Source organism: Triturus cristatus, chromosome 8 (assembly GCF_964204655.1).
Source record: "Triturus cristatus chromosome 8, aTriCri1.1, whole genome shotgun sequence".
Lineage (NCBI taxonomy): Eukaryota > Metazoa > Chordata > Amphibia > Caudata > Salamandridae > Triturus > Triturus cristatus.
Genome location: NC_140591.1, coordinates 1,335,188,376 through 1,335,202,020, shown reverse-complemented (window position 1 = coordinate 1,335,202,020; position 13,645 = coordinate 1,335,188,376). Strand labels below are relative to the sequence as shown.

The 13,645-nt window shown below is 41.6% G+C and overlaps 1 protein-coding gene across 2 annotated transcripts in view; it reads left to right on the top strand.

The window, feature by feature from the left end:
* Window positions 1-13,645, top strand: part of TMPRSS15 (transmembrane serine protease 15) — a 1,488,231-nt gene that overhangs the window by 289,889 nt on the left and 1,184,697 nt on the right. For both annotated transcript variants that reach the window (XM_085623059.1, XM_085623060.1), the window contains exon 6: window positions 3,502-3,543. In XM_085623059.1, the coding sequence (XP_085479185.1) occupies window positions 3,502-3,543 (42 nt within the window). The remainder of the gene's footprint in view (window positions 1-3,501; window positions 3,544-13,645) is intronic.

The following is a 13,645-nucleotide window of genomic DNA, read 5'->3' as shown; positions in this document are numbered from 1 at the left end:
TGTCATGTTGTATGTGAATATATAAGGTAGCGCGTTTATTTACGAGCAGTTGTGTCTCCCATTTACATATCGCTGTCTTAAAGAGGATACAGACGTTTTTCTCACAGGTGAAAAGTGCGACCACAATGGCAGTTATTCATTACTATGCAAGAATGTCCAACTGCACGACGCTTCTAAGCTTACAGCCCCCAAACTTGCGTGCTTTCTTAAAAGCACACCAACTCCCACAATCAGACCAACATTCACACAGCTTTCTAACGGCAGTTATCTGCTTCTTAATAACATGGACTGCTATGCAATGTGAGCTGATATATCGTATGTCCTTACTGTTTCAAACCGGATAACTTCCTCTGGCAATCTCTATTCCCACCCACACAAAGTAACTCCCAAAGTTCAACTTGGCCTTCAATACCTACTTTGAAAACAGATTTTATTAAATGGAGCAAACTGAAAGCGCTTTTATTTCAAACAGAAGTGTCCCTCACTTCTCCAAAAGTAATTTATCGACTGCAGATAGTACGAACTTCAAGTAAAATACACTCCCTTTTAAATACGGACCTCCCATTACACTTTGTGAATTGTTACACAATTTTCAACACATCTGACATTTAAGGTCTGGCACACTTTTTTAACATTTTCTCCTCCGGCCTTCTCACAGGCTTTCAAACTGTTTTTAGTCTAATACCAGACTTAATTCGATCATCTCTGGAATAACAGCAACAGTGCCCATAATTCTCGCTCTGTTTGCGATCATCCTACTACTATTTTAGCTTGTTAAAAATGGCTACGCTCCCTGAGGTAACAAGCATGTCTGACAGAATACGCCTCTACGCGTAGCTACATCAATACCGTGAAAAAATGGAACAACTCTTCGGCTGCCTGCCGCTATATATTATCGGAGTCAGCTACAAATTGACATTTATTTACACATATACAATCTGCATGCAACCATCTTTTTATTGCAAAACTTGCCCAATCGACTGGCGAATGGTTCTATGCCTTGCTAACATCCCAGCAAACGCTCCCGATATCCAGCAGGTAATAGAGTATCTTGAAAACAATTAACTTGATTGTTCGGACAGGGGAGCAATGGCGGATGCAATGCAAAAAGGTATCCTGGCGGAATGGGATTACTGCGCAGCCGCGAAAGATCTCCTGCAACGTGCGACCTTTGACAACATTGTAGATTGCCTGCCAATTCAGATTGCCGCTCCAACATTCGAGGAACATTACTGTGCCTTCGAGGAAATGAATTGGATCGCTTCACTTTTCTCACACAATGGCAACAATCGCCTCTTGGAACATTACGCATCTCAAGCCGCTGAAGAACTTCCGGACTGCAATCTCCAAGACTTGTAAGAAATTCACTTTATTCTTGGATTGATTTTTTTCCAACTTTTTGTCTTTTTCCTATTAAATTTTTAATACACTTCAATTGAACTATTTTCATATAATAACTTTCTAAGTATGCTTAGGCATTTGAACTCTGTTTTCATTACTGGCCCATACCTCTCCACACTAACCAGGGATGGATAATGTATGGCCTATGCAAATACGCTATTTACTTGCTAAATTATCCAAAACCCGACATCCATTTTGAAACCATATCTATTCTTTGTACACACGTCTCTCTGCCTGCCTCTTATCCACAAAGTCCTTTCACACAAATTAGTGAATCCTCAGCCTCTGCTCACGAACTGGAGATCAAGATCAAAAACCACGGCATTGTTTAAGAACTGGTTGGCACAGTGTGGTAATCGTATCCTACAATTTACAGTCATTCATGTCTAAGCGGTATTGTTTATGTCACATGGAACTGTAACATGTAATGTGGAATTGACTGATGCAGGAGCTTAGGTTTGAATACCGCAGAAGCGATTGGAGTTTGCCTCAGCTGAATGCCTTAGCTCTTGCACCAGTGGTTCCATTTATGGCACTTACATAGAGACACTTTTTATATAGCTTGCAGACTCCATCGCTTTATCCCACACAGCCACTTTTTTAAACTCACCTGATTTCACCATTTGTCTTATGTGGCATTGCAACATTCTGCATTATATTCTTCACGATTATTTCTTTATTCCTGCTTGCTAAAACACTCCATTCGAGTCTTCAGACCGGTAGGGGTGAGTAGTTTGCTTCCCACTCCCGCTATAGTCTAAACCCATACTAACACCACTTGCACAGCTATGTTACAGCGGCCAGTATGCTACAGCGCCAGGAGCACATCAGTTTAGAGCAATTAGCTCACGGTTTCATCCGAGAGTGTACTGGCAACTCACCTCAGCAACATCTCATTCTGGTCAAAACAGCACTTTCACACCGCTAGGGGTGAATACTTCACTTCACACTCCCTGTATAGCACACCCTAACCACCCCACATAGCTCACACCGCTATACTCTAAACCCATACTAACACCACTTGCACAGCTATGCTACAGCGGCCAGTATCCTACAGCACCCAGAGCACATCAGTTTACAGCAATCACCTCACGGTTTCATCCCGAGTGTACCGGCACCTCACCTCAGCACCATCTCACTCTGGGCAAAACAGCACTTTCACACCGGTAGAGGTGAATACATTGCTTCACACTCCCTGTATAGCACACCCACACCACCCCACAGACCTCACAGTGCTCCTTCCCTCCTCTTTCCTACTCTTTTTGCCCTTTTTTCCCCTTACTCGCTTCAACGTAATCACAAAATGGCGGGCAACACTTCCTAGTTGCAACCGCTTGCAGCGCTCACAACCAATAAGCAGCAAGCTCGGGCTCGTAACGCCTCAGCCAATCAGATGGCAGAATTCCCAGATATCCATATCTCTAAATTTCGATATTTCTCAAAAACTACTGAACGGATTTACACCAAATAAACAAAAGCGTGCTTTCTAGACCAAGACCCTTCTCCCTGCCAAATTTGGGGTAGCCTTGTCTAAAGTTTCCTATGGAAATTAACATGGAGAAAACATGTTTTGGGACCCCCTTTTTTCTCTGCCCCCCCTTGACGAATCACTCCCAAACTTCGCACATAGGAGCTGATATGAACAAAGAATTAGTTTGGAAAATTTCATGAAGATTCATCAAACGACGCCAGTAGGTAATATACATATATATAGATATATTTATAGATAATATATACAAATATATTTTTATGCCCTCTACCTAAACTTGGGAACTACCCAGAGTTTCCCGCTTCCTTTTCTGCATAATCTATGTGGCACTCTAAGCCTTTATGGGTATTGTCTATATTTATAGAAAAGAAAGAGAGGGAGAGATAACAAGAGAGAGAGAGGCATTTTGTGATTCAGCACATCCAGTGGAACGCAAGGAAGTAGGTAGAACATGTTCTGTGATGGATTTGGGTGGGAAGAGAGAGCTCTAGGGCTCCTTTTCTAATTCTTAGTACCTCTATTTTTGGATGTCAATTTTTAAAGTTCCATATTTTAGAATTCCATATAAATGTGGCTTACTAGATTCCAACCATTCTTTTTCTCTTTTGCAGACTCTACTGAGTTCACTTCAAAGAGTACTTTAACAACTTCAGGTGAGAATTTACATTGTTTTTAATGTGTGTGTGTGTGTGTGTGTGTGTGTGTATGTTCAATACATAATAATGAAATAGACATTTTATTTTAGGTGCTATTTATTTTAATACATCTTTAAAAAATAGTTTTTATTTACTTTAATACATTTATATTAATTAAATGTTCCATGGGCTTGCCCCTATAATGTGGATCAGAGAGCTGATGTTTCTACAACTCCTCAAAAAGTATTCCAGAAAGCAGATGTTTCACCTTTGCTCCATCAACTCCATTGGCTCAAGGTGAACAAACGCGTTGAGTTCAAGGCTTTATGCTACATGTTTTGACCTAAACACGGTTTGGTGCCCCCTACATACAAAGCCTGCTCAAACCTCATGTACCCACTCGACAGATGAGATCAGCCAGCCTCTCTCTATTTTCTGTTCCCAGAGTCTGGGTCTCTCGTAGGAGAGGCCGCTCGTTCTCCTACCTTGGCCCCAAACTGTGGAATTCTCTCTCTCTATGGAACTTAGGATGTGTCAGTCGCTTTTAGCTTTTCGTAAGAAACTAAAGATGTTCCTTTACAACCCTCCCTGTTCTATTATCTGCAACCTTGGCTTGCGCACGGTCCTGCTCAGCGCTGGAAAACCCTGTTGGGTAGCTGCGCGATTTATAAATGTTTATAAATTAAATTAAATGTATAATACCTTCAGGATAATACCTTGATTAATGTTTACATCCCTCCCTTGTGACTTGCAACTGGGTATACTCAATATCATCTCATTGGTCTCTCTTTCTTTTTTATTTTCCAAAATAAAATCCATGCAACTCTTCAATGAGTTCGTTTTTTACATATATAGTCTGAAACATATAATGTGTTTTAGGTAATATTTTGACCCTTACAGTTGCTATCTGCCCTAGCCAGGAGAGTGGATTGTTCCTCCTATCATTTAAGGCCACCTGTACAATGTGTTTCAAATTTCACCAGTTGGCTTTGTTGGTTACTACAAGATGTTTTCCCATATCTGAGTCAGGAAATCAAAATAGGGCCATTGCGTTTAACATTAGGATTATTTTCTGTGGAGTAGAATTATTTAGGACTTTTGACTTGTATACATTTATTTTGAACTGAGACTCTTTTTGGGTAATCTGTGTGTTCTTTCATGAATGGTGGTAGGGAGGTATTGGTGTCCAAAAAAGATATCAAAATACCATTGGTGAACATAGAGAGTTTAAACTCATCTCCCACCAAATGCAACAGTTTATTGATGTAATGATCCTAATTCTTTCTGGCTGTGGTTCTAATGTGATGGTTAGTAAAAGTGGTGATAGTTGAAAGCCCTGCCTGGTCCTCTCTTGATGTGTAGTCATTGAGATAGCCTACCACTGACTCTGATCCTTGCTGCAAGGCTTTGTCTCCCACTATTGCCCATTCTCTGACGTTTTCTTTCATGCCTATTTTATATAGATTTATGTCGTTGAACACCATTCTTCCATGTTAAATGCCTTCATAACATCTAGGGCAATTTGTGTCACCCCCACACTCCTAACATCTATAAGGTGTAATGATTTATTAGTTTTATCACTAGGTAGTCTTTAGAGGATAAAGCGTGACTGGTCGTGATGTATCAGACAATGCAGATGGATCACAACTACTTGGGCCAAGATTTGTACATTAATTTTGATGAAGGAAATTGGCAGGTTTATCAGCGTTCAGGAGATGAGTGTCTTGCAAATGCCCCTTGTCTGTGATAAACAGTAAAAGCTTGTGAAGGAGACATCTTCTCTTTTTAGGCCTATTCAGGCCTCCAATATTACAAGTTGTGATTGTGAAATTTGAGATTGATACAGATTAACATGGTGGTATTGAGATGACAACATGAGTGCATAAGATGTTTCCCTGGTGGTAAAGGTCTTGTAGGTTTGTTGTTCCCCTCAACACTAAAAAGTCAATGCTTTTCTTAACAGTAACAATCAAAGAATAGTGGGACATAAAGACCTGTAACAATGGGCTCTTAAATATCACAAATACTAACTGGTGTCTTCTTTGGCATAGTGGTAGTGTCTATATCGAGATGACCTCCGTAGGGTGAGTCATATATGGCACATCTTTTTCTGGAACTAGTCAGGGCGCCCCTCTACAAGGCTGACATATATTACCATTGCATGCTAATCTTGTGGTGGTTATCTTCCTTCTCCTCTCCCCTGCCTCTTCAGGCCTCTCACAATGTCCTTATTTTCATGAAGGCATGCTGGTGTCTCGGCTCCTCTGATTCCTGATGTCTTAGATGGTGTTCTGTTGCTGCTCTGTGACCTTCCATTGTTTTTCCTCTTCTCAGGGTTCACATTGAGTTTCTCGATCAAAACTTTTCCTATTTGAGAGTCTTTGACAGGGGAACCTGGTAGACATCTATTCAGACTTCTCTTGGTAGACTGAGGTCTATAAACATGCAGGTTTCCATGAGAAATTTCAATGCTCTAGATTTTTCTTTATATCTAAATAGAATGCAAAAAGGCAGACGTCATTTATACCTAGCACATTGGTTCTTAAGGAATGTTGTTACTACTCTGAAGGATCTTTTATTTTGCAGCAGAAAGAGAGGTCATAGAACATGTGCAATTAATTTCCATTGTTGGATATTAGTCCTCCTTTTCTCGTGGCTTCCATTACTTTCTCCTTATCTTCAAAATAATGGAGACAGACCAAAATGTTGAGCAGGCCCCTAAAGCCTTGGCCTCCTGATGCTGCTCTGTGGGTTTAATCCATCCAAATGGTTTCAGAGTCAGTTATTTTCTAGTATTGTGTCAAGTAGATCCTAAACAGAGGCCTTCAAGTATTTTGCATATGCTGCTTTAAGGGATGTATGACGTTACAACTCATACTTTTACAACGCATGCACTTACAACGCAATTTTTACAACGCAACATCCACTACAACGCATTCCATTACATCGCATGACACTACAACGCATTTTTAAAAACTACCTTTACAACGCATTCCATTACAACGCATACTACCTTTACAACGCATACAATTACAACGCATAATATTACATTGCATTTAAGGTAAGTATTGGATAGTATAGGGGTAAAAATTACTATTCTAACTCCAGGGGGTGCAACAGTAGGGTAAGTGTTGGCTAGTATAGGGGTAAAAATTACTATTCTAACTCCAGGGGGTGCAGCAGCAGGGTAAGTGTTGGATAGTATAGGGATAAAAATTACTATTCTTACTCCAGGGGGTGCAACAGTAGGGTAAGTGTTGGATAGTATAGGGGTAAAAATTACTATTCTAACTCCAGGGGGTGCAACAGTAGGGTAAGTGTTGGATAGTATAGGGGTAAAAATTACTATTCTAACTCCAGGGGGTGCAACAGTAGGGTAAGTGTTGGATAGTATAGGGGTAAAAATTACTATTCTAACTCCAGGGGGTGCAACAGTAGGGTAAGTGTTGGATAGTATAGGGGTAAAAATTACTATTCTAACTCCAGGGGGTGCAACAGTAGGGTAAGTGTTGGATAGTATAGGGGTAAAAATTACTATTCTAACTCCAGGGGGTGCAACAGTAGGGTAAGTGTTGGATAGTATAGGGGTAAAAATTACTATTCTAACTCCAGGGGGTGCAACAGTAGGGTAAGTGTTGAATAGTGTAGTGTAATATTATGCGTTGTAATGGTATGCGTTGTAAAGGTAGTATGCGATGTAATGGAATGCGTTGTAAAGGTAGTTTTTAAAAATGTGTTGTAGTGTCATGCGATGTAATGGAATGCGTTGTAGTGGATGTTGCGTTGTAAAAATTGCGTTGTAAGTGTAGTGCGTTGTAAAAGTTGCGTTGTAAAGGTTGTTCCCCTGCTTTAAGCACAGCCTGTGTGTGCAGATTGCACCGTTTGGACCAGTTTTCAAGAATTTCTTGCTTTTGTTTTTGGATGATCATCTCTCCATTCAGCAGAAGCAGATGGGCTACATAGCCTTCCAGATCTAGTCAGTCAATCAGTCAGTCAATAAAACTTTATTCAGTTTTTTACAACCATAAAAGTACACAATAAGCAGCATCTCATTCAATTAAATATAAACAAGTCAATATCATAAAATATGTAATACATCTTCTGCAAGCCTATAAAACAAATTTTCTTTAAAATAGGAAATAAATATCTTAAAATATGTTAAAACCAACTATTCCATTCTTAAGGCGCATAAACCTTCAGGTATGTCTCGCCCAATAATTCTATCCTTTAATAACTCATTCTCCTGATAGCTTAAAAGATCTCGATTTCATCAGTATTCTTTACATTTGAGGAACACTTTAACTTTCTTTATATATTCCAGATCTAAGATTCTTTCTTTTTGTGTGTGCTCTAGTTCATGCACCCTCTTGCTCAATTAATCCACCTGTTTGAACACTTTTTTGAGGCCTTGCTATAGACCGGTCCGGGCAGCACAAATTTGATCCATGATCTGTTGAAAAAATGTGTTCACAAACCTCTTTGCACCAGTTCCATCGTGCTCATAAGCAGCTTCATCTTCCTGCTTGCCCTGGCCTGTGTAGTATCTGATCTCTTACCGTAGCTTCTAGCCTCTTATCTTAATTGATTCTTAGATTAGAAAATGTGCTCACTACCACCGTTTTAACAGTTTTTAGAGATGATGTTGTTATTATTATCTAATAATGACAGTGGAAAACATATTTACCGTATATACCTGAAGGAGATTTTTCACATGTTGTAGCCAACATATCTCGCATTTTTGACTGACAGCTTCATTTGCCAGGGATTGTACCAAGTGTATATTCTTTGATGTATAAGCTGCTATTTCAAGGAATACAACTCATATTTTTGATGAGTTAAGTTGAAGCCAACTTGTTTCATCCAAAACTCAACATGCAATCAGATTCTTCTGTTGATCATGGTTTCCTGTGAGCTCATTAAAAACTTGAATGTCATGTTTATGTGGTTAAAACACTTAAACTGTCTAATATGGATGATTAAAGTATAATTTAAACAATGGGGTGGACTGAGGTGAGTATTGGGGGACACAACTAGAAACAATTACAGGAGGGGAAACGCATTTCCAAACTTTAGCCATGTGCTCATACTATGCCACAAAGCATGTAAACATGTAGGCTGTGAATCAATGCGCTAGCAGCTTGACCTATTTTCTGAGTAAGTCAGCTAGTCTACAGCATGGGTACTCGCAAACATATTCCCAGGTGCCTGTGGCGTGTGGGCTACACTGATGCTAATAGGATATGGTACAGGGGGAGGGTGTAAGATAAGGGTTGGGGAAACAAAGCATCTATATGGTGTGGAGAGCGTGTTGTGGAATAATTTTGGGAGTATCACACTATAATGCCCTCTGAAGTAAGCCCTAATCCATGGAAGTCATAGATTTGACAATACTCTATTAAGCTGTATCTGAGTCGCTATCCTTTTACCACGCCCTTGGGTAAGCCTTCTCTTCTTCCTATCGCTACCTTTGTTGAGTCAAGTGTACAAAGGAGGTAATCTGATTATTGAATTGGAATGAAATTGAATCTTAGTGTAGGAAATTAGGTTATTAGTTTTGCAGGCTGTAAGGACTGCAGAAGCAATAGGTTCACAATTTTGCCTTACTGGGAAAGAAGCACTCCAATGTAGTACTTGACTCTCACAGTGTAGCGAAGCAAAGCAGTCCAGGACCTACTCAAGGAAGGTAGTGAGTGTTAGTAATCACCATTCGCTAGCATGCAATAATAACACTCATTAAATGATTTTTCTTTAGCAAAGGGAAAGTACATTTATTACAAGGACACTACTAAATACTATGCATTAATTTACAAATATATACAAAAGGCAGAAGAAAAATACATTAGATGACATTGTACATCATATTTGAACCCTGAAGGGCCATGACCCATAAGATCACAGCACCTACCACCCACAAACACCAGACAGCACGTCATAATATAGGGGGTATCAACTTAATGCCACAAGCCTATTGGCTTTATCAAGGGTCATCACAGGGTATAAGATAAGGCTATTGGCTTTATCCAAGGTGCACCACATTAAAAGGCAAACAAACTACATGGTAAACGCCGTCAAACTTTCACTGCAGTCATTAACCATGTCTAAATGACAAACCTTATTGTCAATAACACATTTTAACATCGACTTTAACATTGACTGTGAACATGAAGGATTATTAATGCATAAAAAATGTAACATGTCTGTGTCTTTTTCATATACTTTCGGGCCAAATAAAATGCAGGCATAGAACCAGCTCCTTAATGATGCTACACTCCCAGCTGTAGAGCAAACACTACAGCCTGAGGAGTGTTTGAAACAAGGATTCAATCCTGGAGGGGTCATAAACTCCTGGACCCTGCAAACATAGCCACTTTTGTAAAGTTAACAGGTGGACTGGTGCCCCCAACGGACATCAGTGGTGGTGCCCCTTTCTATTTTGGGGCAACCACAAAGCATTATTTTGAGCTCAAAATTAAGCCCTGCCGGGCACTACTGGGTGTTCCCTTAAAGAATAATTAATAAGCAGCTCTGGTTGTCTTTCTTTACACCTCATGTCCATGCACAGCACAGATTCCTGTTGCTTTTCTTTTATGGGGTACCCAGTCCCACCCAGGCACCTTGCATGTGAAAATGTTGGGGGCTGCTGGTTCGGTGCACAGCTGGCATGGTAGCCAGTAGCCTGCTTTTCCATGTCTGTGCAGGCAGGGTTAGGTATGTGGTGGTTGGCCCAGCTCCCTTCAGGCACGGGTAGCGGTAATGAGCCAGCCATTGTTAGGGAGAGCCCCATGGTGATTTCCCTGCTTCTACATTTGCTATGGCCCAGAGATGGGGCGCGGCCCCATTTTCCATCTTGAGGGAGCGCAATGGCGCTCCTCTTCCTCTTCTTCTGTGTAGGATCCCAGCGATATGGAGGACTCCAGGTGCAAGAATTTGCCTATGGACTGGGGACCCACCCATGCTCCCTCCCTGGATAAAGTAGTACTTTTACTCATTGCGCCAAACCCCAGACCCTGGCCCACCTCTGGGGGAATTACTCATTTCAAGCAGATGCGGTTGAGCCTCATGCGCTTTGATCCTTGCCAGGGGGGTCAAAGGTCACCAACTTTAAAAAGGCCATACCTTGGGCACTATTGGACGATCCTGGGACCATTTTAATCCTGGTAGTGAGCACTAGCCACCAAGGCCAGTTCCAGCAGGGCTCCTGGCCTCCAAGGTGGTGTGCTTTTCAGGGAGCTGGTTTTACAAGCTCCGTGCACCAGCTTTTTTCCTGGTCTTTGTTCTTTGGTGGTCCTCTCCTCTTGCTTGGGTACAGAGGTCCAGATGTTTCACCCAACTGGTCTTTAGAAGTTGTAAGGGGCAAGTCACTGGGGAAAAGACTCTAGTCCCTTAGGGCATCAGGAGGTTGTTCCTTTCAGTTGTCCATAGCTGCTGTCCCTGTCACAGTGTCCACAGTCCAACAGCAAAAAGCACTCTTGCTCCCTTCTACAAGAGTTTTTAAATAGGGTGGAAAGTTCTAGAAGCCAGGCACCCCGGCCAGTCTTGAGTGTCAAATCATCTCTTCCCCACTCCCCAACCCACCTGCACACCATGCTGGGACAATCTAAGATGACGCTGTTCAGAAATCACTAGTCACATCTCCTCAGGGAGCCTCAGCTCTGCCCCTCACTGACATCACTGCCAGGGTCCTTCCCACCAAAACCAAATAGGATCCCCCTCCTCTGTTGGCTCCAGTTGTCTAGACTTCCTCCTTTGTTCCATGGGCCTGTGCTGTCCCTAACCCTGGTACAGTATGACAAATAATTGACAGCTGCAGATTTGATTTTCTAACCCACCCCCGCTTCCTCAGGATCAGAGGGAAGCAATGGTATTTACTTTTTTTGTGTGGGGAGGTCTTTGTTTACTCTGCTGAGGGTAGGGGGTGGGTCTTAACAAAATATCAAGTCAAAAATATTGTGTGGGTAAAATATTGTGTCATGAATATCGAGGACTTACGGAGGTTTCTAGGCGTATAGAAAGTTTTGCAATACTTGACTCCACATATGTGTACCTTGACGAAAAATATATCTTCAAGGTGCATATATGTGAAATTAGGAATAGTAAATCTATACTTACCTATTTGCAACTACCTTCTCGATATTTTAGTCCTCAATACTTTTGACACAATATTCTGCCCACATGATATTTTTAGAAGCAATATTCCATTAGACAACCTGCTGCAGAGCAGAGTAATTAACTTGGCCCAGCAGGGTGACAAAAGGCCGATACAGAGAAATATGAAAATTACAGACAATCTATAAGATGTACATATATCTGCTTGAAACTTGCATATTTGAACTGGGTGTACATGTTAGGACTTTGTAGGCTTGAGGGAAGAAACACTGCACTCTAATGCATATTTTCCTCTATGTATATACAGAAAACACAGTACACCATACTGACTTTCCCTATTAGTGCCCAGTGATATAATTAGGCCTATCCCAGGTCAACATCTGAATAAATGGAAAAAATTATTTATTGTTTGATTTGCTAAAAAATCTCATAAAACTCGTGCATAGAAATTATTACAATCAATTATCAATGGTGACAAGTGAACTGAATAAATGAAAATAGAGTAAGTGCATTAGAAGATTATTTTGATAAGTACAAATCCAAAATTAGCAGACTCCTCTGTGGATTTAGCTGACAAATATAATTTCCACAACTAAAATAAAGAAAGTGCATTAGAGGATTGTTGTGATGAGTACAAACCCAAAACTGGCAGATTCCTATACAGAAGTAAGCTAACATTTATGACTTCCACAACTACATTCTCAAAGTGCATGTGTAAACGTATCCAAGTGATTTCAGGATCAAGCTAACAATAGAAAAGCAGCAAAACATTTAAGACTACCACAACTACATGTTCAAAGTGCATGTGCAAAATTAATTAAGTTATCTGAGGATCATGCTAACAATAGAAAAGCAGCAAAAACCATTAGAAGAGAAAAAGTTCATATATACAACTAGTCAATTAAAAGCAATACTTATTTGGCCCAATAGTACAAACAACAATAGTATAATCAAATGATCCTGAAAAGTTTGGGCCAAATTAAAATTTTGACTTCCACATCGAAATTCAAGTCTCAACTTTATTTGAATAACTACAAATACAACACAAGGCAAAATCATAACAATGAGTTTCAGCCCTGCATGTGCCCTGGAACCAGCAAGAGCAAAAACATTTAAATAATGACTTACTGGGGCAGAGCTTGGCCGCCGACAAAGATGCCATCTAATGTGAGAGCTCCTGACCACCACAGATCACCAGGTAGCTTGCATCATCATCCTGGTGGCATCCAGCCCAGTCATGACATGCATCAAGACCTTCATCCCCAGGGCACTATCTGACAGCCCCAGCAGCACTCTCTGGGTCCACAAGGTGTCGTGAAACCGGTTGGGCTCAGCTCCTGTGGCGCAGGTGTGGCCTCCCTGGAGCCAGGGGCTGCTCTCAGCCTTCACTTGGCAGCGCCTGTGGAATCCCCCCTGGCTGCCACTTTCAGAGAACCGGCTCCCACCAGGTGCCCGCTCCATGTTGTGAGGACCTGGCGGCCCAGTCCATTTTTCCTACCAGCTTCTCCCACCGAGGCTGCACCGAGTAACCGCACATGGACTCCCACCATCGCTTCATCTCATGGCGGGGCTTTTTTCAGAGGGGGCCCTTCATGATCCCCCAACCCTGACTCATATCTCCACTGGTGGGGAACCCACCCCTTCCACAGCAGATATGGTCCTACCACCCCTGGACTGGGAATTGATTGAGGCTCACCCCCATGCCCCTAAAGTTACTTGTACCTCTGCCTGCCGGCTGCTCAACCTCATTGCACCTTTCATTTGCAGTGTGGGACTCTCCAGTTGTATCTGGGGTCCACCCATGACCGCAAAGGCAAATACTGATATCTTTGTGTCTGCACCCACACAGATAGGACCCGGAACGGAAGGTTGCAATGATCTGAGCACCAACATTTAGAAGGGCGGCCCACTCGGTCTGCCCATTCCAGTTAATTCAGCGAGCCTCCTCAGTAGCCTTGTGTGAAGTTGAGAGAGGGTGGACTCCTCAACCTGGACTCTCATTATCTGTCTGCTG